Below are 26,979 nucleotides of genomic sequence, written 5' to 3'. Positions count from 1 at the left end.
ATGCATGTCTACTCAGAAGTAAACCCCACTGCAGTCAACGGGGCTTACTCCCAGGAAAGTGCGCGCAGGACGGCAGCCCGAGCCTGCCGGAGCGAGCGCCGTGCGCCACCCCGGGGCGGGAGCGAAGCCCTTCCCCTTGGAGGCGGACCCCCGCACCGTGGCCGCCTCCCACCCGCTATTGCAGCCGGGCGGGGAGGCGACCATGCTGCAGCTGCTGGCCAGGCAGAGGCTCCACCTCCTGCTCCGCGCCCGCGATCTCATGGCCGCCTCCTGCGCCTCTGTCCGCAGCGCGGCTACCGGGAGGCAGGTAGGGCTGCTGGAGGGACCGGGAGGCGGTGCAGGGAGCCGGGCCCGCAGGGAACCCTCTCTTGGGGGGGGGGTGTGCGGGGAGGGCAGGGGCAGTGCTGGGAGGAGGGCCTGCCCCAGAAGGACGCCACCCAGCAGGGGTCTGATTAGGACCAAGACATTTATCTATAGCAGTGGTTCTCAGACCTTTGAGCACTGCAGCTCACTTGTTAGAATGACAATGTGTTGGAACCCACTGGAAGTGATGTCATTAACCTGGAAGTGATGTCATGGTCAAAAGTGATGTCATCGAACAGGAAAATTTTCCTAACACCCCCATACAACAAAATCAATTAAGTAAATAAATTAAAAGTTTACAATAAGTATTAAGTTTAAAATCTTTATTTAAAATAAAGAGGAACCCTGTTAACCCTCCCAAGCAATTGCTGATCTGTTTAAAAATACCAAAGGTTGCAATCCTATCCACACTTACTGGAGAGAAAGCCCCATTGGCTTTCATTTATTTAAAGCATGTACATAGTAACCTGTATACTGTATATACATAGTAGCTTATACATATTAGTTTAAAGCATATACATCTGTACTTTCAAAAATACAGATCTGTGACGTTTCCCCAGATGCAGTCACATACTATGGTAGCATCAAGTCTAATATATTAAAAATAAAATACACATTGAATGGGGACCCATTTGAAATTGGCTTGTGACCCACCTAGTGGGTCCCAACTCACAGTTTGAGAAACACTGATCTAGAACATTGGTCTTCAGTTCTTGCATTGAACCTTGGTGGCACCACCATCTGGATTTTTTTGTTTTAAAGAAGAGAGAGGAAGAGAGGGTCATCGGCTACAAAACCAGACAGGGTTCTTTGGTCTTTAACGGTGGTATAGAAGATCTTTTGGGACATTCAGCTTTTCCACTGAAGAAGCTGAGCTTGCCAAAATGCCCGCTTTTGGACAAATATTAAGAGCCCTGTACCTCTTTTTCGTCCCTTTTTTTTCAAAGAGAAAAAAGGGAAAAACATACAATGGTAAATTGTATGTGGGTCCCACTGTGGTTTTGGCTGAAACTTGGACCCTCAGTCTGAAAAGGTTGATGACTTCAGATCTAGAACGGCCATTTTTCAACTGGTGTGCCATGGCACATTGGTTGGCCATGAAAAGTACACGGGTGTGCCAGCAGGAGTTTGGAGCACAGTGGTTGAAAAATCACTGAAAAATTCTTCTGCAGCTCTGTTTCTAGGGCAGCTTTCTGGAGGAATGCATTGTCTGTCCCTATTTCTATTCCTCCACCGCTGGAGGTTGTCCTGGAAAAGAGAGCAGCAGAACCTGGAAGAGCTTTCCAGAACTGGCATCACACTGGTTCTTGGTGCCTTGACGTGAGTCATAAATGCTTGAGTCATAAATGCTTCTCGGAACATCTGTGCCACTCCTGGGCATTTCCCTGTATTGCTTGTGCCAGCAGAAATTGAGATGTGTCTGATATCTCAAAGTGTTGTGCCCTACCTGTTTTTCTTTTGGAAAATGCCCAAATCTGTCCACACCCATGTTCCTTTTTTTTTTATATATCTTACAAGTCAGAGTTCAGTCTTATTTATGGCTAATGATGTTAAAGGGCCAGAAGTAGTGAAGGGGGTGGGACCAAGATGCCCTCCCCTGCTATAAAGTTTGCAGCGTCTCTTGGCTGCAGGGATAGTGGAAACCACCAGTAACTAGACATGCCGTCTGCAAACAAGGTGAGTGAGTTGGAACGGGGTGTTCACAACTTTGGGTAATTGAGTGTACTCTGCAGGGGCTCTGGGACTACCCAGCTGTAAGCATCGATGCATAAATTGCTTCTGATGTTTGTGCTTTCTCTAGGAACTTTACATTCACATCTCCAACTTCTTCAGGCAATTTTGCTGTGTTGCCTTTTTTTTCTCTTGAAAAATGGACATTTATAAGCAGGCTTAAGTAGATATGGGGTTGATGTTACAGATCTGTGGGCAGGACCCACAATTAGAGTGGAGAATTTTTTTTTTTTTAAGTTCCTTTCATTTCTGTGGAAGAATGAAGATCACACTTGAATATCTGATGAATGAGAATATCTGATGAAGTTAAGATTAATGAGAGTGAAAAGTACTTAACTGTGGCTGGATCATCCCCATATATTTTAATCTGGCCTGAAAAATGGTATTTTGGCTTTGGGGAATAGGGGAGGATGTAAATGAAACTAAATAATTTTACATTCCCATAATTTTTTAGATAATAAATAAAAGAATAAGGCTGCAATCCTATCCACATGTACCTGGGAGTAATTGAACTCAATAGAACTTACTTCTAAGTAGACATGCATAGGATTGGACTGTAATTCTGTGTACTGGTATAGGATGTTTCCACAATTGATGTGAAACTGTGCATCAGAATGAGACTGCAAAGAGTTTTGTCTACCCTAAGTTATTTTTATTTTTAAAACCGAAAGCGATCTAGGCAGGATGCAAGATTGGATTGAGAAAGAGGTGGAAGCGGCTGTTCATAGCGCCAAATGAGATGGTTGCTGCAGGTGGCAGCTGGGGACGGCATCTATGACTATAGCCCACCACCCTCCACTCTTCCACACTGGACTGTACTTTGTGGTTATTCGGAATCTGAAGATCAGCTCATACACCTATGTTGTAGGGTGATAGTCCATAATAAAAATGTTCAGAGCTCTTTCATCATGTTTGTATATTTTTTTTCTGAGACCAGCTTCAGAGCAAGGAAATTTCTTTCAGTGAGAGCAATTGGCATGCAGAATTTTACAGTGTGTGGAACAACTTTTGCTTGGGCAGGAGATGACTGAGCTCTGACTGAGCTCTTCTAGGGTCATTCTTGTGTTTGGTTCCTCCACTCACAGTGCAATCCTATGCATGTCTACTCAAACGTAAGCCCCATTGAGTTCAGTGAGACATACTTCCAGATAAGTCTGGATAGAGTTGCAGCCTTGGTGTCTCCTATCTCTCGTACAGATCTGTAGATCAGTAAACAGCTGGAGGTGAAACCTGTGTAGCTGTAGACAATGATTCAAGTCATCCTGTCATGCTTGACTGCCAGTACGTGATGTGAAGTACTAGTGCTGGCACAGACTTACTGTGCTAAAAACTTTCAAGTGACTGTTGTGCCGAGAGCAACCATCAGACCTGCCATCCAGGAAGGCAACATCCAGGAAGACAGGGCCAGCACATCTCCTTTAACATTCTTTGCAGACTGGATAATTCTTCTTATCAGTTAATCCCATTGGTTGACTGAGGCTGCAATCCTAAATACAGTTACTTGGGTGTAAACCCTATTGAACACCGTAGGACTTTTTTCTGAGTAAACGTGCATAGGGTTGCACTGTTAACGTTGGTGACTGAATGTTAAAACAGCCTGTTCAATGCCCCCCCTTGCTTTTATATTTTGTCTGCCAGCTTTAGTTTCATCAGGGAAGAGGAAGTTTCATCATCATCTTCTGTTTTTTCATATGCAGCGTACTTGCTTGCAAATTTTTGCAAGAATGGTCGAAGGTTAACAGTTGCATCCACGAGGCAATCTAAATGCATTGTTCAGAGTTCTGTCGCAAGATTACAATTTATCTAATCGCCCACGCATACACTTTAGACTCTGGGCTGTTTTCTTCATTGGATTTGGTTGTGTGTGTCAATATAGCTTTCGACTCCTGATTCCTGTCTCTTCCTGATCATTTGCAATTAGTTTGTGGGACAGTAGTCTAAAAAAAAATCTGACTTTCTTTAGGGCCTCATCCTCGGAGCCTTTGCCAGTGAGACAGAAGATGGACCGTGTCAATTTACTAAAGCTGGAGAAGCTTTCAATAGTTGCCTATCTGGAAAACTGAAAGAGCTGCTGGCAATGTAAGTCTCAAAAGAGTTCCCTTCTGCTTATTTAAAATGCGAGCCTCCTGAGAAGAATCAGTCTTTAAAAATAGCTTTGGAGAACGTTTCCACTCGTTTCTTCTTAGCTTTTATTATTTAGTATATTTATTGGGCTGTTTAAACTTTGCACAAAGTGGTGTTACAGGATAAAAAACTTGCAATGTGAATTAATGGCAAAGAAAGGTAACAAATAAAACAGTGGATAAAACCTCGGCAGCTTCAGATAAGTTAATAAAATAGCAGGAATTAATTACTACAAGCAGTTAAAAGCTGACAATAACAAGTTTTCAAGGCATGTTTGAAGGCAGTCTGTTCGGAGCTTGGCAGACCTTCAGGAGTGCATTTGACAGTCACAGTGCCACCACAGAAAAGTCCCTGTCTCTGATTCCCAGCTATTTCAACTGAGTATGTGTCAGGCAAGAGAGAAGGACCTGTATCTTAAAGTCTAGGGCTGGCCAGATATATGTGACAGTAGACCAGGAGTGTCAAACTTGTTTTGTACGGCACGCTGAAGTTAGCAATCATGGCGCCTGCCAAGGGTCGGAAGTGACGTCATGAAGCAGAAAGTGTTGTCACTAAGCAGATGATGTCCAGAAATAAGCGCTTGATTCTCAAGTAGGAACTCATTAGCTGCAAATGACAGGAGAGAAAAATATGTAAATCTTGACCATATTTTCAAGCTATGGGAGAGCCCAGTTTTTATATGGGCTGTCCTTTCAGCAGCACCGTTTCTACCAAGATGTCAGTTCGCAGATCAGGAACTGAGACGCTCTGCAAAGTGCTTCCTCAACAGAAGCAAGGCTGCTGAAAGAGCATCCCATGTGATAATTGGGCTCTCCCAGCACCTCGGCAGCATCTTCCTCTCTTGCCCATTTTGGGCTGCTCCTTCCCATATAGCATTCCTTGCCTTCTGAGTCCTCCTTCTGCCTCTTCCTCCCGGGGCCTCAGCAGAATCAAGGCTGCTGAAAGGGCAGTTCTCTGACAGCCCAGTTATCACATGGGCAGGATAAAAAGCTTCTATGCTGCATCTGGCCTGTGGACCCAATGTTTGCACTCCTGGTATGGGCAGTCCTTCAGATAACTTGATTGCAGACTACAGAGGCAGTGCTAGTGCCATGTTGTTGGGGGCCCTGAATAAATCCACACACAGGGCCCCATGGGGAACCCACTCCCCCCCCGCATGCCATTGGTACAGAAGGTTCAGGGATCCTTCAGGCCAGGTATGTCCTTTGATGGGCATGCCTGACCTGGCCAATTTCTGATGCAACCCTTGCATATAGGGCGTTGAAGCTAATAACCAGTACCTTGAATTGGTCCAGAAATGAATCAGTAGCCAGAGTGGCTGATATGACACTATTGTGATATGCTGAAAATGTTTTATGCTACTCATCAGCTCAACAACTGCATTTTATACCAGTTGAAGTTTCCAGACTGTATTCAGGGGTAGTCCCATGTAGAGCTCATTACAGTAGTCAAGCTTATATGTAAAGCCTTCTTGCTCACTTCCTTCTTACTGTTCTCTCCATTATGCCCCTTCCTCCCATTACTGCTCTGTCTGATGCCACTTGTTCTCTGCCTCCCCTCATTCCCCACAATGGACTTTCTCCAGGCAGAAGGAGATAAAGGCGGGTGGAGCTCATAAGTCTACTTTAGACAGAGAGAGAGGCAAGTGCTCAGCTCACCTGAGGGCAACAGATACTCCTTGGAGTCTGGCAAGTGTCAAATTACACTCCTGGAGCAATCTGCTAGTATAACTATCTGTTAGATCAGGGGTCTCCAAACCCTGGCCTGGAGGCCAGATGCGGCCCGTGGTTAGTCTCTTTCCAGCCCGTGGCCAGCCACTTGTCACCTGAAAGCCTCTGGCCCACTTGGCTGAACATGATTGGAGCTGTGCTCTGGCTGCATCTGGAGGGTGTTCTAAGGGCCAGAGAGGTTGAATGAATGAGCCCATTTATTCACTCATATAAGTTCCATCTCTAATCTCTTTATATAAATTTTATATTTAAATTTTTTTTCTGACCCTCTACCCCGTACCAGATATTTGATGCAGCCCTCTGGCCAAAAAGTTTGGAGACCCCTGTGTTAGACTGTATGGAACACCATGTTGCTGTTTTATAAGCTAAGCAAAATGGGGATGGGGTGGGAAGAATGGACTGTGTGGATGGAGAATTTTAAACTAAAACTGGATGCAGTCAACACTCCCAGCAGTGGTGATACCATCATAGCAGCAGGGAATGCTACTGCTCTGTTTGCCAACTTTGCCCTGCTTGTGTGCCTCGAGCAGCAACTTGATCTGTGCAGATTGACCGGTGAGATTGTCTATCCAGCTGCATGCCAGAAAAAGCTTCACTTTGCAGTTTTTGCAGATCAGATTGATACTAAAGGCGTAGTAGCAGGCCAGGTTGTTTTTTTTTCTGGGCAGGTGGCAACTGTATACAAAATCTCTTCTTTGCAAAGGACTCAAGTGAATGTTTGTCTTGTGTTGTAGTTCGGGGCCTCCACTGAAGAAAGGGAAGACACGCATATTTCATGGCTTGCACCAGGTATGAAATAAACACTTCTTTTGAGTTATACCTGACTTATGTGCCTCTGTTTTGCTCTCACTGCACAGAATGGCATCCAAAGGGGCCATTGGATGCCATGGGGCTGCTTGCATGCCATGCTGAGGCTCCCTGCAAAACTTAGTGCACCCCCTCTAGCTACGCCACTGTGTGCCTGAATCACATCAGCCTATTGAAGTGTCTTGTATTTACACTGAAGGGGTGCAAGTCACTCCAAGAGACACTCATCTCCTTTGCTTTTCAGCCTCTAGAGTCAACCAGATGTCACCTCCTTGGACCAAACTAGATGTGACTCTGGCAAATCTAGGGCAGAAGGGTTTAGCATCCTCTCCAACCCCAACTCATGCTGGGGTTTAAATTGCCACCCACCTGCTTTATAGGGAATTTGCAAGATCCAAGTGGGGACCTCCTGATGTTGTGTCAAGTTGTACCTTCAGACTACCTCAGCCACAAGAAAGACTTCTGTCCTCGGAGATGGCTTGGTGGGAAAAAAAAAGGACTAGGCCAGTGATTATCAAATGATGTGCTGTGAAAAGTCCACAGGCTTTTGGAGCACAATAGTTGAAAATCGCTGAAAAGCTCTTCCAGGTTCTGTGGCTCTTTTTCTAGGACAACTGTCTGTAGTGATGAATTGAGGGACAATTTGTTGTTGTAGACAGTTGCCCTATAAACAGCCACAGAATCCAGAAGAGTCCTCCAGAAGCCGGAAGTGACACCACAAGAGATGAAGACCATAGGGGTCAGAGTGCTGTAAGTAAAAAAAAAACGTTGAAAATTGTTGAACTAGGTAGTTTAGAGATAAGTTCAGCAGTTAAGGCTGAGTGAGCAAAATGACGCTGGAACAGGTGATGGCAGGTTTCTTGCCAGCACTGAGAAGGCTGATGCAAGCCTTTTAGAACTCATTCAGTTTACCCCTGAAGTGCTGTTCTGCTGTTAATTAGCATTTATAAGGCGAAAGTGCTCACAATTAAAGGGGTCTCAGAACACCTCTTTAATCACAAGCATTTTAATATCGCAAATGCCAGGGCTTGCAGTAGGACTTAGGAAGTCTCCATTCAAAATGGGGTTGCATGAACCCTGCACCCTGTAGAGCTTGCCTTGCCAAACCTTGGAAATGCGGTGGGTCTGTGATTATGGAGACATTAGCTTGGCAATAATCTGGGAGCAAGCATGGAGTATGTAGCCTGAAGCAACCACAAGATGAACAGCAAATTCTTCTGAAGTCATCAATCGAGAGCTTAGTATTGCAGTGGCATAGCTAGAGGGTGTGCAAAGCACTAAGTTTTGCAGGGAGCCTCACCGCAGCATGCAAGCGACCTCTCTCCCTCCCCTTCAGAGCCATTCCAGGCAGGGATCAAAACTGAGGCAAATGCTCCCCCCCCCCCCCGCTCAGAATGGCTCCCCCCAACCAGAATGGCTTCCTCCAGTGTTGCAGTGACCCTTGGGGGAGCAACCAAAGCCCAGGGGTCAGGTTGCTGGATATAGGTGCGAGAGCAGAAGCAATGAATGGTCAGACAGAAAATCAAGAGACAGCAGACATATTGAGGGTTGAGAGTGCAGAGAGAGAGAGAAGCTGATTCTACTAGCCTCCTCCTGCGTTTTTATTGTACTTGCAACATTGCTACATTCAGTTCTCAGATAAAGCCACATTAGAATCTCATACAGGGGTGAGAACAATGGGTGCTTCTTCACAGAGTGCTGTATCAGCTATTGTCACACTTCAGCCTGGGAACTAGCATCCCTGTCGGTTTGCCAACAAGGGAGGGTTTGCCCGCAATTGCCATCGCACCAAGGCTTTCTGTGTGCTTCTGCTTAAGCACTTAAGAACACCACACTCCAGCATGGCTCTTCACCTGGAATGTTTCTGAAGGAGAGTGGGAGAGGCCATTTGCATGCTGCAGTGAGGCTCCCTACAAGATTTGGCACTTTGCACCCCCTCTAGCTATGCCACTGCAGTATTGGATGTTGTTTTTCTTAAATAATATAGTTACGGCACATGTCACTGAAAGGTTCACATTTGTACTTTTTAAAGACATAACTGAATATATATATATTCAAGCTCAGAAATTACTATTTGTACAAGTTGTTTGTGGCCTGTAGTTTTCAGAAATATATTCAAAAGTAATTTTAGTTGGGGCAGTAAAAAAGAGTAGACACGGATGTATGCCCTGTAATGCTTACTGATGATGTGCTTTCTGTCTGTTTTTCTGTCTCTTGCTACTTCCAATCATATTGTTCTGTGCTATATGTTATTTCTTTTGGTTGCTTTTTAAAATAATTTTTTCAAATGAAAACACAACTGTGTTAGTCCAGGTCCAAGGTGGGTTAACGGTCCAAACAACTCATAACCAGCACAGTTGCACACCTCACAGGCAAAAACAAAGCCATTTGCTACATAAGAACCAGAATTTTAAAAAGCAGAATAAAATAATGCGATAAGCTTCAAAAGTAGATTTAAAAGGAGGTGGTGAACATATTTCTCTAAACACTGCAAAGAGAAGGGCTCTTGCAACGTCTGGGAGTCACTACAGAAAAGGCACTGCAATTATTCTTTTATTCTTTACTATCAAAAATATTTATAGTCTGCCCTTCTCATACATAGGTTTGGCACCCACAGACTTGACACAACGCAAGTGTCAACCCCATGTCAGAAGGCTGTTGGGGACTTCTGGGATGCAACCAGAAGGGTCTCCTGTTTGTATCCGTGAGATCCTTTGAGGGTTCTCTGCATCTGTGGAAATTAGGATCCATGGGGGTCTGGGAATGGATCCCCTGCAGATACTGAAAGCTGTACACTGCTTTTCAACAAAAGTTCACAAAGAACCGAAAAACAAGTTCCTGTCCCAGAGGGCTCTCGATCTAAAAATATTATTCAAACAATTACATTCTAAACTCTTCATCATTACTATATGATAAATTGCATAACTGGAAAGAAATAAGAGGAATCTAACACGACCAAACTGGAATGCTAATTTTAAATAATGACTGTTCCAACTCACCCCTTTAGCAGAAGGAATGCTGAACAGGATTCTCCCACCAGGTGTAAGAAAGTGGGGTGTGCTCCTGTCTGTAGAAATGCTAAGGTATGCAGGTCCCAGTCCATACTGAGCTTTGAAGATTGCCTTCTCATTCATTTCAAGCTGGGCTTATGAAGAAGTTGTAGTCTCTGGCATTTTCTCATCACTAATGCACTTTTGAACAAGACAAAAGGGTTTGCATCAACCTAGTGGCATAGCTAGAGGGGGTGCAAAGCACTATGTTTTGCAGGGAGCCTCACTGCGGCGTGCAAGCAGCCTCTCCCCCTTGGAGCCATTCCAGACAGGGAAGCAAAACGGAGACATTCATCTTTGGTGAATGTGAGGCTGTCGGCAAAACTTAGTTCTTTGCTCTCCCTCGAAGCTATGTGGCTGCATCAGCCTTCAAAAATGTTTGTTTGATATCTAGTCTGTCTGTTTGCGGTGCAATCCCTGGGTGGCTTACAAAATAAAATAATAGAAACTAAACAATTTTTAAAACAGTGTAAAAATAGTTATGAAAATGGCAAAAAAGCAACTTAAAGTTAAGATTTGGAACAGATTCAGCTGAAGAATTAAAAAGTTAAAAGGCCTTGGGAATTAGTCAAGGTCTGGGTTTTAGGGGTGTGTTTTTGTTTTTGTTTTACTTTTCTGTTTATAAATTCATAACTGCAGGCTTTAAAAAAATTGGAAAGAGTACAGGTCCAGCCTATTTATACATGGATTTTTTATACATGGATTTGACTCAAGACGAATGTGCAAATGAGAAGGAATGTGCTGATCCCTGGAGAAGGGGAAAAATGCATCCCTTTAAAATCAGTTTTAAAAACTGAACAGTCCTTTAACAACAGCCTCCTTAATGAGAGAGAGAGTGCGCGAGAGAGCGCAGCAGCAGGCTAACAATCCATCAGTCCTTCTCCCTCCTGCAGACCCCTCCCTTCCCCCAGCATGTGAAAGAAAGGTGATCATTTTGCATTGGTGAAGAGAGGGGCTGAATGAAGTGCTGATGGATTGTCTTCTTAATGACTCTTATCTTAGAGTCTAAAGGTCAGCAAGGCTGTTTTTTAATCACTGGAGCAAAGAAACTTTGTTTTTTAAATTGATTTGCTATAGTGTGTTTTTTTTTAATCTATGTGAGTGCTTGGAACAGAACCCATTAGTCTCAACCTGTATATGCTTTTTCTAACTGTTTTTCTGTAGGACTTTTCAAGTGTCATAGTTGTTGGCCTAGGTAAGAAAGGGGCTGGAGTGAACAAACACGAGAACTGGAATGAAGACAAAGAAAACATCAGGACAGCTGTTGCAGGTTAACTTTTTAAGCAACATATTTACTTGTCTATTGTCTTGTGAACTCCTTCTGTAACAGGGTTTATGCTGCACTTTGAATATGTGTGTTCATTTTAGAGCTAGTGCATCACAGTGGCTGAGTGAAATTGACCTAGAAAATCCTTGTTCAAATCTTGCCTCTATTGGCAAACAAGGTGGAAGTACCAACCCAGAGTTGGAGTACCAACCTAGGCTGTTGCCTCTTGATGGCGCATTGGGCACTCTCTGTGGGTTCAGTCTGGCTAGGGTGTGGGCTTTCAGGGCCCAACCTGGCTGGCCTCTGACGCCACCCTTCTGGGTAGCCCTAGGCAAACTACTTTCGTTCAGCCTTAGCCATGCATCTACAAAAGGGGGATTGTTTAATAGGGTTGTCTGAGGCCTACTGATTTAATATATTTGGAATAACCTGAACATACTCTAGTGCTATACAGGTAGGATTCCAGTATCTGCAGGGATTCCATTTCAGAATACCCCACAGATACCTGAATCCATGAATACCAGGGTCCATGTTTATATGCCTGCAGAACAAAAAAGCACAACAGTTGGGGTTCCTACTGTTATGTGCCAAAATTGAACCATTTCCAAGCCTCCTAAGCAATTTTTAGTGCTGGAAACCCCACTTCCGAGTTGCGTAGAAGTTGCTCCTCCCAGTCTTACCCCAAATCTGCAGATGCTGCAGGTCCACTGCATAAGTGCTAAGTATTTTATTTTAAAATCCTAGAGAAGGCACACCTATGGAAATCTAGGGAAGGTGCGTGTGTGACCATTATCTTCTGGAACCATTTCCCAGGTCCCAATGCCTTTTGAGCATAGGGATGAGCAGGGATCACATTAAAAAAAAAGAAACTGCAACCACATCTCTACAAACAAATCTTGCACGATGGCAAGACTTCTTGCTGCTTCCCAAGGCTCAACAAACCATTCGGGAGAATCCTTTGTCTTCCCTAAGCTTAGAAAAGGGTAGGGGCTTCCTTGATCTTGTGCTGAGCTTGTCTCACCAGAGCAGAAGATGAAGTGCCCACTTCTGTTACTGTGCACTGTGGGTGCTCTCTAATCCTCTCTCTAATTGGGGTAGCCTTCTAATTCTGATCCTGTGGGATGAAAACCTTGTTCCACTTGGGTGGCAAATGGCTCAATTTAATGCCCCCCCTCGTGCCAATAACGAATTGTGTTGGGACTGCGCCTTTTTCCTTTCAAGAATGTATCATTTCAACAGGTTATAATTCTGTAGAGCAGAGACTTTTATTAAACGTTTCCATGATTAAGTCTCATAAGTGGATACATATCACTAAAGTGGTCTTATCAATCAAACCAGTACCAAGGACTGCATGCTGATATGAAGTTAAAAAAAATAAAGACACAAATGCTGAGTTCATGCAAGCAATTAAAAGCCGTTCCAGAGGAGAAGCTGGTTATTAATCCATGATCTAAAGTGCACTTTAGGTGCATTTATCTAGCAAATTCTGCGTGCAGAAGCTAAAAATGAAGCCAAATAAGCATTATGAGCGCTTACACTATTTTATGGTGTACTGTACTTTTTAAAACAATTGCTACAGACTTTGGCCGAGTTCTTCAATCGTTGTGCCACGCAGGAAGAGTAGCTTAGATGCTTTCTCATTTCTTGCAGAACTGCTTGTAGGCAGAATTTGCTAGGTCAATGCATCTGACATGTCCTTTAGATCCTGGTTTAATAACCAGCTTCTCCTTTGGAACGGCTTTTAATTGCTTACGTGAACTTAACTTTGCAATCTTTTAGTTTCTGATTTATAATACACGTTTCCCCCCCCCCCCATATCCATGGATACCATATCCTGGTATCCATGCTTCTCCGTCATCTGTACATCCGTCTCCCATGCTCATTACATTCTGTTTTCTTTTTCAGCAAATCAGGTATATTTTTTGCTTTTACAGATGTTATAAGACTGAAGTGACAAGCAGGCAGGTAGCCTGCATGTTAGGGGGACACAGTCAGAATGTTAAAAGAACACTTAACATTCTGTGTGCCTCTAGTGTTCAGACTGCCTGCCTGCTTGTCAATTTGCTCTTATAGCATCTGTAAAAGCAAAAAAAAAAAAAAAAAAAAAAGCCTGATCAAGAAGAAAATGGAAAGTATTCGGTCCTGGGCGGTTTGGAGCATCTTACTGATAGGGTCCCCCTTTTATCCATGCTTTTTGTATCTTCGGGGGGGGGGCGGGGGTCCTGGAACAGATTCCCTGTGGATAAAGGGGGGGGGGTGCCTGTACCTGTTACACTGAGGTTGTTGAACTAAAAGGTTTCTTTTTCTTTTCCTGTCTGTCTTTCCACCCCTCCCCCCCCCTTCTAGTTCTTAATAGTGTCAGTTTATTTTATTCTCCAGTGGGATGCAGGCAGTTTCAGGACCTGGAAGTTCCATGCGTGGAAGTCGATCCTTGCGGAGATGCTCAGGCTGCTGCTGAAGGAGCCATCCTTGGACTCTTTGATTATGATGAGCTGAAGACGAAAAAGAAACCAAAGGTTGAAGTTCAGCTGCATAAGAGGTGACTGGCCATCAAATCACATGTGCATGAGTCATGGGTGTCAAGAACTGGAAGTTCTTCCAGTGGCTCAGAGCCCAGTCCTGAGCTTGGCGGGCTGGGTTACTGTCAGTGCGCACTGTTGCAAACATGCCATAAGGCACGTTTGCGGGACCTACCGTTGGGTGAGAACTGGTGGTAGCCTAGTGCCGACCAGCACTGGACTAGTGCTGGGTGGGTGCCTGAGCTCTGCCGCTCTGCGGTTGTGTGGACCGCCGAGCAACAGAGAGGTAAGTGGAGGTGTGGGGCGAGGCGGGGAGGAGGCGTTCTGGGGAGGACGGAGGACAATTGTGTCCTGGTCAAATGCATCCCAGTCATTGGTGTCCCTGGACATTCACCTTCAAATTTTTTTGTGTCCCAGTTATTTGGGCAACACATCCCCTGTTATATATGCAAAGCCTCTTATTCCACCTCTAACCCTAGCCCAAACTTTGCGGCTTAAAAATAAAAAAGTACTTCTGATATAAATATTTGTGTGGAGCACAAATGTCTGGGACACAAAACAAACACACACAAAACAGGTATAAATGTCCAGGGATGCCAGTGACCAGGACACAGTTGTCCAGGACGCAACGGTCCTGTCACTGCCTGATACAGAGGTTGGTCAGTGGCCTTGTGATGAAGACTTTGTTTCAGTCCCTGTATTGCTATGTAATTTATGGATTGACCCATAGCACAGCCTTGTACTTCCACTGTGATTAAGTTCACAGTCTCATTCACTCTCCTGCCCCTCCCCCCCGTCACAAACGAGGCTCTACGTTTCAGTCACAAATGTGCTATATTGGGAGTGACTGAATACCTTGGTTCCATGAGGATATTTAAGACTTATGTGCTTATGTGTTCTTGATTAGTGGTGGAATTGAGGCCCAGGATGAAGACCTATGGAAGAAAGGCTGCATCTATGCAGATGGCCAGAACTTGGCCCGATCCCTGATGGAAGGCCCAGCCAATTACATCACACCCACCCGATTTGCTGCCATCATTAAAGAGGAGCTTGGCAAAGCGGCAGCCCAAAGTGGCAAAGTGACCGTCCACACAAGGTAAGTTTGGTTTGAACGATCCTCAGATGGCTACAGATTGCTGAGTGAGTACACATAAGGAGAATTGGTGTCGTGGTCAGTTTTTGATTATGAGTCTATGCTGGTTTAGGGCTTTTGGAATGCTGATCTAATTTGCCTCTCCAGCACTGCTCTTAGGACCTGACTTATGTTATCTTTACTGCTGTGTTAGAAAATCTAAGTAGCATGTGCGTGGGGTGGGAGAAAGACAGATTTCCTCATTTTGGTTATACCTGTGCAAAAAAAAAAAAAAATGTGATTCAGTTTGTCAGTGGTGGCTAAAGCTTCACATGTTCCAAGCCACGAGAGGCAGAACCTTTTTGATGGTGGCACCTAAGTTGTGGAACTTAAGAAGTTATGATTTGCTCCCACTCTGACAGTTTCCAAACAGAGGGCAAGATCTTTTAATTCAACCAGCATCCTGCTTATGAGGTTGCCCTTTTTAACATCTGACATCATTCCTATTTTAGCTATGTATTTTTAATAGTCCATCTAAAACACTATTGTTTTTCGATTATGATGTTCGTTGTATTACCTGTTTTTAAATATTGTTATAAGCTGCCCTGATGGATCCTGTGGTGGGAGGGGTGGAGGGCAGGATAAAAATAGTTTAAATAAATAACATCCTATTGGCCAAAAGTCATGCACAACTGAATGGATAAAACACACAATCCTATTTGGCTTCCCCGCTGGCAGAACTAGTGTTCCAGTAGTGCTCCAGCACTATTGTGTGCTGCTAGAGCTTCCCCTCATGCATTGTCCCAGCACTAGCCACCCACGGGAAGCAGGTACACCAGTGTGGGAGGGGTGGGGCGGATGGAATGGGGAGGGGAAGGGGTAGATCTGGTGGCGATGACATGCATCCTGGTCTTGTTTCTCACAGCCTCCCTGCCCCCTTTCTGTCTTTGGACGTGTGTCAGCTAAAGAGCTGGTAGTCCAAGGAGACCCATTGCAGGACAGGAGGCTTACTGAGGGGAAGGGAATTAAATGTTTTATAGTTTGTTAGGGATAATACAGCTGTTTGCAGTATTCTATATTCACTTGTTAAAAGATACCTCAGTATTATGTTGTTGCACATAAGTTAGACTTAGGAATTCAGCATATGTCTACTTTTTTCATTTGTTTTGGAATGAAATTAGCTGGGGTTAATCTCTGTTCTTACAGGGATAAGTCCTGGATAGAGGCTCAGAAGATGGGATCGTTCTTCAGTGTGGCTAAAGGCTCTGACGAACCCCCAGTCTTTTTGGAGATTCACTATCAAGGCAGCAATGATGCCAGTGAACCCCCGTTGATATTTGTTGGAAAAGGAATTACTTTTGATAGGTAGGTATGCATGTTCCTCACTCGATGACTACAGTATTAAGTGAAGACTTGAGTGTATGAATGGGCCATAGCTGAGAACATAAGAACAGCCCCACTGGATCAGGCCATAGGCCCATCTAGTCCAGCTTCCTGTATCTCACAGCGGCCCACCAAATGCCCCAGGGAGCACACCAGATAACAAGAGACCTCATCCTGGTGCCCTCCCCTGCATCTGGCATTCTGACATAACCCATTTCTAAAATCAGGAGGTTGCGCATACACATCATGGCTTGTACCCCATAATGGATTTTTCCTCCAGAAACTTGTCCAATCCCCTTTTAAAGGCGTCTAGGCTAGACGCCATCACCACATCCTGTGGCAAGGAGTTCCACAGACCGACCACACGCTGAGTAAAGAAATATTTTCTTTTGTCTGTCCTAACCCGCCCAACACTCAATTTTAGTGGATGTCCCCTGGTTCTGGTATTATGTGAGAGTGTAAAGAGAATCTCCCTATCCACTCTGTCCATTCCCTGCATAATTTTGTGTGTCTCAATCATGTCCCCCCTCAGGCGTCTCTTTTCTAGGCTGAAGAGGCCCAAACGCTGTAGCCTTTCCTCATAAGGAAGGTGCCCCAGCCCCATAATCATCTTAGTCGCTCTCTTTTGCACCTTTTCCATTTCCACTATGTCTTTTTTAAGATGCGGCGACCAGAACTGGACACAATACTCCAGGTGTGGCCTTACCATAGATTTGTACAACGGCATTATAATATTAGCCGTTTTGTTCTCAATACCCTTCCTAATGATCCCGAGCATAGAATTGGCCTTCTTCACTGCCGCCGCACATTGGGTCGACACTTTCATCGACCTGTCCACCACCACCCCAAGATCTCTCTCCTGATCTGTCACAGACAGCTCAGAACCCATCAGCCTATATGGGAAGTTTTGATTTTTTGCCCCAATGTGCATGACTTTACACTTACTGACATTGAAGCGCATCTGCCATTTTGCTGTCCATTCTGCCAGTTTGGTGAGATCCTTCTGGAGCTCCTCACAATCACTTCTGGTCTTTACCACTCAGAAAAGTTTGGTGTCATCTGCAAACTTAGCCACTTCACTGCTCAACCCTGTCTCCAGGTCATTTATGAAGAGGTTGAAAAGCACCGGTCCCAGGACAGATCCTTGGGGCACACCGCTTTTCACCTCTCTCCATTGTGAAAATTGCCCATTGACACCCACTCTCTGCCTCCTGGCCTCCAACCAGTTCTCAATCCACGAGAGGACCTGTCCTCTAATTCCCTGACTGTGGAGTTTTTTCAGTAGCCTTTGGTGAGGGACCGTGTCAAACGCCTTCTGAAAGTCCAGATATATAATGTCCACGGGTTCTCCCGCATCCACATGCCTGTTGACCTTTTCAAAGAATTCTATAAGGTTTGTGAGGCAAGACGTACCCTTACAGAAGCCATGCTGACTCTCCCTCAGCAAGGCCTGTTCGTCTATGTGTTTTGAGATCCTATCTTTGATGAGGCATTCCACCATCTTACCCGGTATGGATGTTAGGCTGACCGGCCTATAGTTTCCCGGGTCCCCCCTCTTTCCCTTTTTAAAAATAGGCGTGACATTTGCTATCCTCCAATCTTCTGGCACCGTGGCCGTTTTGAGGGACAAGTTGCATACCTTAGTCAAGAGATCTGCAACTTCATTCTTCAATTCCTTAATAACCCTTGGGTGTATGCCATCAGGGCCCGGTGACTTATTGATCTTTAATTTATCAATGAGGTCTGAAACATCTTCTCTTTTAACCTCTATCTGACTTAACTCCTCTGTCAGGAGGGGCCGTTCGGGCAGCGGTATCTGCCCGAGGTCTTCTGCCGTGAAGACAGATGCAAAGAACTCATTTAATTTCTCTGCCATCTCTAAGTCTCCTTTTATCTCCCCTTTCCCTCCCTCACCATCCAGAGGGCCAACCGCTTCTCTGGCGGGTTTCCTGCTTCTAACATATTTGAAGAAGCTTTTATTATTCCCCTTAATGTTGCCGGCCATGCGTTCCTCATAGTCTCGCTTGGCCTCCCATATCACCTTCTTACATTTCTTTTGCCACAGTTTATGTTCCTTTTTATTCTCCTCATTAGGGCAAGACTTCCATTTACGGAAGGAAGCTTCCTTGTCCTTCACAGCCTCTCTAACTTGGCTGGTTAGCCATGCGGGCACCCTCCTGGATTTAGTGGAACCCTTCTTTCTTTGCGGTATACACCTCTGCTGGGCCTCTATTACTGTTGTTTTAAGCAGCCTCCATGCACTCTGGACTCTTTTTACCCTCCCTTTCAACCTCCTTCTAACCAGCCTCCTCATTTGAGGGAAGTCCGCCCGTTGGAAGTCAAGGGTTTTTGTTAGAGATTTGCCTGGTATTCTTCCCCCAACGTGCACGTCAAAACGGATCGCAGCATGATCACTGTTCCCCAATGGCTCAGTAACATTTACATCTTTAACCAGGTCCTGCATACCGCACAATATTAAATCCAGAGTCACCTGTCCTCTGGTGGGCTCCGTGACTAGCTGATCTAAGCCACAGTCATTTAGCACATCAAGAAATCCGGTTTCCTTATCGTGACCAGAGCACAAATTGACCCAGTCAATATGAGGATAATTGAAGTCCCCCATGATTACAACCCTGTCCCTCCTTGTCACCTCCCTGATCTGTTTCCTCATTTCAAGCTAACCTCTCATGAAGAACGTTCATATTGCCTAATTTTCATATCATCTGAGGTCATGTCCAGCTAACGTTCATATTAGGCAACGTTCATATTGCCTAATTTTCATATCATCTGAGGTCATGTCCAGCTAAAAGCAGCATCTGAAAAGCATTGTCCTTAGTCGACTTTAAATTGCTACTGGGTTGTAGCACCTACCAGTATGTTTGCATTAGGCTCAATATCCTGGTTGCAAGAGAGTAGTCACATTTACTGGGAGGATTTGATAGTGTCTGAAACAGGTCCCAGTGGGCATAGTTCAAAGGCTGCTACCTTTCATGGAGTTAAACTTCTCCTCTTGAGGGCCAAAAGGCAAATTACCTGCAAATGCACAACAAAGCTCTACTGACCTTTCATTTTGTTAAATGGAAAACATGTTCAGGATGGGATGGTTTTGAGTGGAGGAGAAGGGGTACTTAATTTGATCCCTGTTGATCATTTTTTCTGTTCCAAATTCCTCCTACCTGAATAGATTTGCTTTCAGTATGTTGAAATGCAAGCATGATCCACCTGCAGAAGAACCAAGTTTCTATATATCTACATGAACCATTAATTTGGGTAGAGGCATAGCTAGATGGGGTGCAAAGCACTAAGTTTTGCAGGGAGCCTCACTACAGCGTGAGACAGCCCTTCCCCTTCAGAGCCATTCTGGGTGGTGGGAACAAAATGGAAGTGGGTGCTCCAAAGGGGAGGGGCTGCTTGCACACTGCTGTGAAGTTCCCTGTAAAACTTAGGGCACAATCCTAACCAGGTCTACACAGAAGTAGGTCCTGTTTTGTTCAGTGGAGCTTACTCTTAGGAAAGTGTGGGTAGGATTGATGCCTTAGTGCTTTACACCCCCTCTAGCTATGCCACTGGGCCTACCCAAATTAATGGTTCATACAGATACATAGAAACTGGGCTGTGGAAGTAACTGGATGATTTGTTCATGTGCAAAGCAGAGATGTGGCAGACCTTTTTTTCTTGTGGTACATAATTTGGGAATTACTGTGCTATCCTAATTTGTTATTAAAACATGAAAAAATTGTATGTTTACTTACAATGATGCCAGAATTCTCTGCATACTTGGAAGAATTCAGTGTTCTTTTCTGCCAAATTTGTGCAGCCTTTAAAATAATGTCATGTTTTCCATCTGAATGCTGTTTTCTGGAGAGGAAGATCTAATATCCACCAAAAGTGTATTTGAGTGATACGGGGGTGAGGTGACAGGGTTAAGTGTTGAACAAATCATGTTTTGGAATCGGAGTTTTACATTAATATCTAGTTGCTTCTTCCCAGTGGTGGCATTTCCATTAAGCCTTCTGCCAACATGGATGCCATGAGGGCTGATATGGGAGGAGCAGCCACCATCAGTTCAGCCATTGTGACAGCAGTAAAACTAAAGCTACCCCTCAACATGATTGGTAAGTGAACAAGAGAGGAATGGTGAAAAATGCATTGGAGACATTGCCTATGGAAAGAGCAACCGGGATATTTTAATAATACACTAGGCCCTCCCTGCACATGCCCGATCTCGTCTGATCTCGGAAGCTAAGCCGGGTCAGGCCTGGTTAGTACTTCGATGGGAGACCGCCTGGGAATACCGGGTGCTGTAGGCTTATTATACCTTTCCAGGACTGCTCTCCCCACAGATACTGATTTCCATGAATAATTAAATCTGCAGCAGAGCCTTAGAGAACCTCCTAAGTGCAACTAAAAATGTCTTCTGCTCGCATCCAGCAGTTCTGAGGCCCTCCAGCCATAGGCTAGATATTCACGAATACTGAAATCCATGGATGCCAAGCCTACGAATAAGAAGGACCCACTGTACATATAGTTTGCTGAGATATGAAGTTGTTTTATGCTGACTCAGTACATATAGTTTGTACATATAGTTTGCTGTATTCTCGGGATCACCTGGCAGGACAAAGTTCCTAACAACACAGTCCTGGAACGTGCTGGAATCCCTAGCATGTATGCATGGCTGAAACAGAGACGCTTGCGTTTGTTTGGTCATGTCGTGAGAATGGATGATGGGCGGATCCCAAAGGATCTCCTCTATGGAGAACTCGTGCAAGGAAAGCGCCCTACAGGTAGACCACAGCTGCGATACAAGGACATCTGCAAGAGGGATCTGAAGACCTTAGGAATGGACCTCAACAAGTGGGAAACCCTGGCCTCTGAGCGGCCTGCTTGGAGGCAGGCTGTGCAGCATGGCCTTTCCCAGTTTGAAGAGACACTTGACCAACAGTCTGAGGCAAAGAGGCAAAGAAGGAAGGCCCATAGCCAGGGAGACAGACCAGGGACAGACTGCACTTGCTCCCGGTGTGGAAGGGATTGTCACTCTCGGATTGGCCTTTTCAGCCACACTAGACGCTGTGCCAGAACCACCTTTCAGAGCGCGATACCATAGTCTTTCGAGACTGAAGGTTGCCAATAAAAATAGTTTGCTGTACATATAGTTTGCTGAGATATGAAGTTGTTTTATGCTGACTCAGATCACTGGTTTGAGATGTTGGGCAAAGACGTCTTTCCCACATATGCTGAGATAGCTGAAAGTGCCATGGGCTGGAAATGTCCAAGATTGAACCTTGACCTTCATGCTTGCACGACTATTTTCACATGTTACTTTGATAAGACACAGATGGATGTCAGGTCATAGTTTCCATTAATTGAACACTAAACAGCTTTCTATTTAAATGTCAATAGTGCAGAAGTTTTCATCGGACATAAACGTAAATCATGAAGTGCAAACAAGCTTTAAACAATTTTTAGTAGTGGTTTGTTTTTAAAAGAAGGTCAGATAATGTTGATTGTGATGGCCAGTTGCAATAATAGCTGCCATCTCTCAATCTCAGGTTTGACACCCCTTTGTGAAAACATGCCCAGTGGGAGGGCAAATAAACCTGGTGATGTTGTGACGGCCATGAATGGAAAAACAATACAGGTATGTTTCAGAGGATTACTTAATTCAGAGCTGTTTGAATAAAGCTACATGATGCTTAATTGAGGCAAGGGAAAATCTCAGGTTATTAAATGACATGCAGTGCAATCCAATGGTTTTGACAATAATGTAACAGCTGAGTCAAGAAGTCCTCAGCTTCACTTCCCTTTGAGTCTTGATTTCAGACCTAATCTATAGGTGCAGTGAAATGAGGTGGTAGAATGGACTATTCCCATGCAGACTGGGTGGTGGAATTGGGTGTTTGGTTGGTTGCTTGTGTATAAAACAAAAACTCCATGCAAGTAAAAATAGCTCAACAAGAAGCAATTTGGGATAGACAAATTTTCTTCCTTAGGTACTAATTTTCTACTTGCAGGGAAGTTTTTTTTTTCTTTTTGCAAAGGAACATTTTTAAAAATTGTCTTCTCTCACATGTGGTCTAAAATGGCACAGTCGCTCTTACTACAACTCCATTCTGCTGCAAGATAGACAAGGCTTCACTAGGCAAGTCTGGTTCCCCATTCTGACCACCTGAAAAATGGGCATAGTCCTAGCCTACCTGGCAAGGCTGCTGTAAGATTAAGAGAAGTGCTTTGGATGCTCAAGTGCGATACAGATGCGAATATTTTCTTTCATTAACAAGATGCTTATGGCAATCAAGTAAAAAAATGGTTCTTAACTCTTTTCTATTTCTGTGTGTGTCTTTCTCTCTCTCACCCTCTCATCATGAAAGGTTGACAACACGGATGCAGAGGGGAGGTTGGTTTTAGCAGATGCTCTTTTCTATGCACACAGTTTTAAACCGAGGGCCATTGTAGATGCGGCAACGTTAACAGGTAACTCACATCTACTTTGTTGCAATTTCTAACCTTTGCATTTCCAGCATATTAGCTGTGGGATTGGGGTAGCAGTGGTCCTCCTCTTCCACGTGCTGGTGTGGAGGTGACATGGCCATTGTGATCCTTTCAGGAGAGTGATAGGATTGCACTGGGACCACCACTTCCTGCAGATTCTTCTTCAAAATGGGCTGGGTGGAAACATGCTGGACTTGAAACAGGTGGTAGAGGAAGTGAGTTAGAGGTGTGGGGAGCAGATTCTCAAGCAACAGGGTTCAAGGGGTTTAAAAATCAGCTTTTCCCATAATGTCCTCATTTTTATCATTAATGACCAGAAGTGGAGCTGCCCCCCCCCCATCTTCTAAGACAGAGGTGTCAAACTCATTTCATCCAGTGGGCCGAATAGCATTGATGGTGCCTGCTGAGGGCCAAAAGTGACATCATTAAGCAGATGATGGCCAGAAATGCGCACTGTGTTCTCATGTAGGAGCTCATTAGCTGCAAATGACTGAAGAGAAAAAATGTAAATATTGGTCATATTTTCAAGATGTGAGAGAGACCAATTACCATGCGGGCCGCCCTTTAAGGAGTGCTGCTTCACTTCACAGTTGAGAGGCGATCTGTAAATTGATGCCTTGGCAGAACTGAAGCTGCTGAAAGGGTGGCCCATGTGATAGTTGGGCTCTCCCAGTGTCTCAACAGCATCTCCCTCCCTCACCTCTTTTGGTCTGTGCCAAGATGTGTGCAAAGAAGGGGAAGGAAGGAATGCACTGGACCCTTTCATCTCTGCTCTGTCCCTCACATCTCCCCTGCCGTTTCTTTAACTCCCCACGCCATAGAGTGCAGAAGGGGTTGCACTGCGCTATAGACACATAAATGAAGCAGAATTGGAGCAAAGATGTATGTAAGGTGGTATCTTTGAGTGGACTTCATCAATGTGCCATTTAGAAACAGAGAACACAGAGACCCTCTGGAAAGACATGTTAATAACCGGAGCTGTACAATGTTCTATAGGTGCCATGGTTACAGCACTTGGATCTGCAGCTACTGGGGTTTTTACCAATTCGTGCCAGTTGTGGAATCAGCTGTATGAGGTAAGTTGCAGAGCAGGTAATGGCTGCATGGCCCACAAGATGTAAAGCTCACTACTAGCTTCGAGGGCTTCCAGGAAAGATGAGACAATGGACAATTTTGTTGAGAATGGTCAGCTGCTCCCAAAACTAAACATGGAATCTCATGTTTCTCAGGGGCAAATGTGTGTACCAAGATGGCAGGGACAGATGGCAACCCCTGTTCAGCTTATCACTCTCAGGAGACAAAGGGCTGGACTAGATGGACTTTTGGTCTGATTCAACAAAGCAATACTGTACATATATTCCTAGCTTTAAAATTTTAGAACCTTTTCAATGCTAATGAATGAATGAAATATAATGGTATTATTGCTGGTATGTATGATGTATTGTTGTAATAAATTATAGTACAGGTGTGTCTCCACTGGTGGTATATTGAAATTCAAAGGGCATGTTGAGGCTAGATGCCAGAAGGCCCTTTGATCCTGCTTCACACACTGTTTGCCAGAGAGTAAGTGGAAGAGAGCCAAACTGTCCAGTCAATATAGGTCTTACTGATGTGCAAAAAAATGAAAAATAAGAAAAATTTAGTGTCACATGTGAACTGCATACACCACTTTGAGCTCCTTGGAGGAAGGAAGGGTGGTAAAAATGTGATAAATACATTCTAAGTTGAAGGGAGTAGCAGGGCTGGCATAGGAAATAAGAGGCACAGAACTGTAGTGGATGGACAGGGAGATTTGTCTCTTTTTAATTAAACCAAAAGATTAACCTCAGCTTCTGGTATAAGAGGGGTGCTGTGTATAGAGGTCCGTGAAGATATTTTTGCTGCATACTTCTTTTACTTACCAATGTATATATAAATTTATAGGCTAGTATTGTGACGGGGGACCGTGTTTGGAGGATGCCTCTCTTCGAACATTACACGAAGCAGGTCACAGACTGTCAGCTTGCAGATGTCAACAACGTTGGGAAATACAAGTATGGTATTCATTTGAAATACAGCAAACTGCTTCTACCTTAAACCTCCCAGTTTGTATAGCAAATGCAAGCAAACAAGCATAAGAAGGTGACACGTGCAAGGGGAAGAACTCTGACATGGTGTTAATTCTTATTCAGATTGTGGTAGGAGGGTAGTTTAAGGAGCCCTTTGGCTGAACCTTGGTTCATACAGCAGTGGGCAGAAGCAACAAGTTGATCTTGCTCAACTTAAAAAAAAATATACCTACCTATCAGGAGAGAAGTAACTCTGGTTCTATTCAGAAAACATACCAAACCTCAGTTAAGAGAATTGAACTATTGCTTGATAAGACTTTTGCACTGACCAGTCATAATTTATCCTCCATCAGCAAGGCGTAATTGGAATCCATGGCTTGAGGCAGGTTTGCAAATGGTGGTTTGCGCTAACTATGCAAACATATGTGATGTCTGAATTGATAAACCAAAGTTACAGCCATCACTCTGCTTCTAGAGATTGCTGTACCATAAAGATTAGAGTGGATTTATACAATGGTGAAAGGAAAGTAGAACAGAGAACCAGTTAATACATTTGGAAATACAAACCATGGTTTGGGTCCTAAAGAATGGTTACTGGAAACCAAGGCTTGGTGTGATGGCTGAATTAAGGCTTCTTAGTGCTGTCCGTTTTGGTAGAGGTAGTCCTGCTTCCATTCTGGAGGTTTGTCTGGAAGTGGGAGCCAATGAACAGTGCTATTGCACTTGTGCAAAAACACAAGACTAGTCAGACTGTGCCTGTATGAAAGCACCAGTATGGTGTCTGTATGTTGGGAATGACCTGTACAGTGGGCCCTCAGTATCTGCAGGGAATCGGTTCTATGATGTCCCTTGGATACTGAAACCTGCGGATGCTGAAACCCATGGGGAGCAGGGTCACGGTGGTCCAGTAACTTACCTGGAGGCTATGCTGGGCCCTCCAGCGGTCATGCTGGCCTCTCAGCCTCCTCTGAAGGCCTCCCGAACATGATCAGAGGCCACTTCTAGTTCATGTCTGCAACATCCAGTTGTGTCTGAGAGGTGTTCTTGCAACCACCTCCCGTCCAGGAGGTCTCACACGACCATCTCCCAGACAAGACTGGAAGTCACTGATGCAAAGTGGAAGTGGCTTCTCTTTGCGCCCAGGAAGCCCCCTGAGGCATGTGCTTGCCATCCGTGGATTCTTGAATCAGCAAATAAGGAGGGCCCACTGTTTCATTCTCTTAAGGAAGTGCTTCAAAACTGTAATGACGATTCACTAATGACACTTCACTTTGTTTTTTCATCAGATCGGGTGGTGCCTGTACTGCTGCTGCATTCTTGAAAGAATTTGTGACCATTTCTAATTGGGCTCACTTGGATATTGCTGGTGTGATGGACAATATCGATGAGGTTCCATACCTTCGTAAAGGGATGGCTGGACGGCCCACACGAACTCTAGTGGAGTTTGCTACTCGACTGAGCCAGGACAAGAAAAGCATCTAGAACATGGCTCATTCTGCAGTTTGGTGACCTCTAGCCTTAATCAGTTTGTTTCAAACTGTCCATAATTTTTAGATTGCCATAGTAATGAGCAAATCTCCTTTTGAGTGTGCTAATAAACAGGAAAAGAAAAAAATCAACAACATAGAATTGTCGCCATATTTAAAAATAATGCTATGATGGACTACAGATCCATTTTGTAAAAGCATCTTATTCTTCCCTTTCTATTCCGACGGACATTCATAATTGACTTAAGACATCCATTGTTTTTATACATTTAATACGGAAGGGTCGATCACTTCAAACAATCAGGCTTTGTAATTCACATTTAATGGAAGATGCAACCTTATCACAAACAATAAATATAACTTTGAAAACTTCAAGGTGTTGATTCCTTAGGATTTGTTTTTATAACTGCAACTTGGAAAAGGTTCGTTTTACAGAGACGTTCTGGTGGAATATTGAAAGGTAGATGCAAACTATGTCAGCATTTCTCTTAAAGCTCAATTGATTTTGTAAGGCCTTTTCCAATCAGGGGAAATCCTTGGGAAGAAATACAAATACTTGTAATATTTCCTGAAGAGATCAAGTTTTGTCCCCTAGCTCCTTGCAAACTATCCTACTGAGCACCCAGCAAACTAGTCTTCAAGCTGGGCTGCAGCTCGCCCAAGTTGCTAAATGCAAGCTGACTCAGGCTACCTTCAGACTGCATGGAGGATTGTGCTCTTGACTGGACGTTGGCAACTGGCCCTGCTGTAACAGCCTTGAAGCTCGAGAAGGCTGGGGGGGGGGGGGTTGCTTGCTGAGATCAGTGATTTGATAACTAAATCCACGAATACTCTCTTTGATGTTATATGAAATCTGCCTAGCAGCCTTCATTCTCAGGAGCATTGAAGGGATGATGCAGCTGTTAAATT

At 44.4% G+C, this 26,979-nt stretch overlaps 1 protein-coding gene and 1 pseudogene across 1 annotated transcript; both read left to right on the top strand.

Moving 5' to 3' along the window:
* Window positions 1-26,445, top strand: LAP3 (leucine aminopeptidase 3). Its single transcript, XM_066632929.1, has 14 exons — window positions 1-307; window positions 1,553-1,683; window positions 4,058-4,173; window positions 6,683-6,737; window positions 10,970-11,075; window positions 13,452-13,611; window positions 14,499-14,687; window positions 15,870-16,028; window positions 20,037-20,161; window positions 21,596-21,684; window positions 22,415-22,517; window positions 23,532-23,611; window positions 24,459-24,568; window positions 25,870-26,445. The coding sequence occupies exons 1-14, from the start codon at window positions 1-3 to the stop codon at window positions 26,063-26,065; spliced, it is 1,926 nt and encodes a 641-aa protein (XP_066489026.1). The 3' UTR covers window positions 26,066-26,445.
* Window positions 20,238-20,356, top strand: LOC136656164 (5S ribosomal RNA; annotated as a pseudogene).
* Window positions 26,446-26,979: the final 534 nt, after the last annotated feature.

Source organism: Tiliqua scincoides, chromosome 6 (genome assembly GCF_035046505.1).
Source record: "Tiliqua scincoides isolate rTilSci1 chromosome 6, rTilSci1.hap2, whole genome shotgun sequence".
Classification (NCBI taxonomy): Eukaryota; Metazoa; Chordata; class Lepidosauria; order Squamata; family Scincidae; genus Tiliqua; species Tiliqua scincoides.
The sequence above is the reverse complement of the archived record's forward strand: the minus strand, read 5'-3'. Positions and strand labels throughout refer to the sequence as shown.